This window comes from Nestor notabilis, unplaced genomic scaffold, assembly GCF_000696875.1.
Source record: "Nestor notabilis isolate BGI_N333 unplaced genomic scaffold, ASM69687v1 scaffold21614, whole genome shotgun sequence".
NCBI lineage: Eukaryota > Metazoa > Chordata > Aves > Psittaciformes > Psittacidae > Nestor > Nestor notabilis.
In genome coordinates this window covers 1-1,450 of record NW_009926361.1, presented here as the reverse complement: position 1 = coordinate 1,450, position 1,450 = coordinate 1, and the positions used below count along the sequence as shown (strand labels likewise).

The 1,450-nt window shown below is 57.9% G+C and overlaps 1 protein-coding gene across 1 annotated transcript; it reads right to left on the bottom strand.

The window, feature by feature from the left end:
- Positions 1–746: 746 nt before the first annotated feature.
- SOWAHD (sosondowah ankyrin repeat domain family member D) lies at positions 747–1,421 on the bottom strand. The gene is given in 1 exon segment (XM_010013499.1): positions 747–1,421. A coding segment is annotated over 1 exon segment (675 nt).
- Positions 1,422–1,450: the final 29 nt, after the last annotated feature.

Sequence of the window (1,450 nt, the reverse complement as noted above, 5' to 3'; positions counted from 1 at the left end):
AAAGTGGGGGGTTGTTTCTGAAGCCATAGTTGGTTCTCCGTCAGCCCAGTGCCAGGCCTCTGGCATCACAAGAGTGTGAAGTATGTAATTGTATTCTGCCAGTGTCTCCATCCAGGCACCCGAGGTGCCGCGACGAGTCCGACTTCACAGCACTGCTGGGAGCCAGGGCAGTGCTGCGTGGTTCTGAGTTATCGGCTGGGCTTAAACCACGACACAGCCTCATTTCATAGGCGGGACAACAAAGACACCAAGTCGCTGCACGACCCACCTACAGTCATGCACAAAGTCTGCCGGCAGCCTGGGACGGGCACACAAACATCCACCCCAGCACAGGACACCACCTTCCATGGAGGGTCAGCATCCCCCCATAGGCATGCGGGGTGTCGCTGAAGCAGCTCCCCACAGCAATGCCAGCACATGAGCCCCCGCTGTGGGGCTCTGCTGGGCTGTAACAAGGAATCCCCACCAGCAGGGATGGATGGGGACAAAATCCCCTTTGGACACAGGCGTTACTTTGTTAGGGCTGTCCCCAGGCAGTGCTCCCCACGGCTGCACATACGCTGACACCAGCCCAAGCCCTGAAAGACTACATGAGACCTGGGGTGGCCGCAGTGCCCCTGTGCAGGAGGTTAATCCCTGCTTGGCTAGGATTTCGAGTGTCAGCCCTTGCCCAGTTCCTAGCTCTTCACAGCCTTTTCCAGCTGCTATTCAGTGCAGGTTTGCAGGAGAATGGGGCCAAGGGAGCTTTAGCGCTCTTGGAAGAAAGTAAATGCCTGTCTGACAAAGACCCGGAGGGTCGACATGCTCCAGGAGCGCTGGGCTTTCCCCTCAGCCCTAGAGTCCACACAGTCCTGCCCTGCCCTGGCTTCTCTGGATGACTTACAGTTGTTGTTGGTGTTGTGAGAGCACAGCTGGACCAAGTCCTCCTCCAAGGCCCCTGCCAGCTCCTTCAGCTCCTGGGAGGTGTCTGCACTCAGGTACTGCCAAGCCTTGCGTCCATTGTGGTCCCTGCGGCTGGTGTCTGCCCCATAAGCTCCCACCAGCACTTTGATGAGCAGCTCGTGTCCCTGCAGGGCAGCCACGTGCAAGGGGGTGAACCCACCACTGGCTGTAGGGATGTTCACGTTGATGGGATAGCCCTTCTTCTGGGCATGGGAGATGACCTGGATGAAGCTCTCATAGTGGCCATGCTTGGCAAGCCAGTGGAGAGCAGTGAAGCCTGTCACAAAGTCTTTCCTTTAGTCCAGCAGCGTTATGATGTCGTCTGCATCACCCTGGGCCACTGTCAGCAGCCATTCGTGCTCCAGGGGATCCAGGGCAAGGGACAGCACCTCGGGGCTCTGCTCGATCTTCTGTTCTTGGTGTGTCCCTGCAAGGACATTGCTGACACTGGATGTCTTCCGAGCAGTGGCAAATCGCATGGTGCTGCCGGGGCTATTGCTCTGCAGGA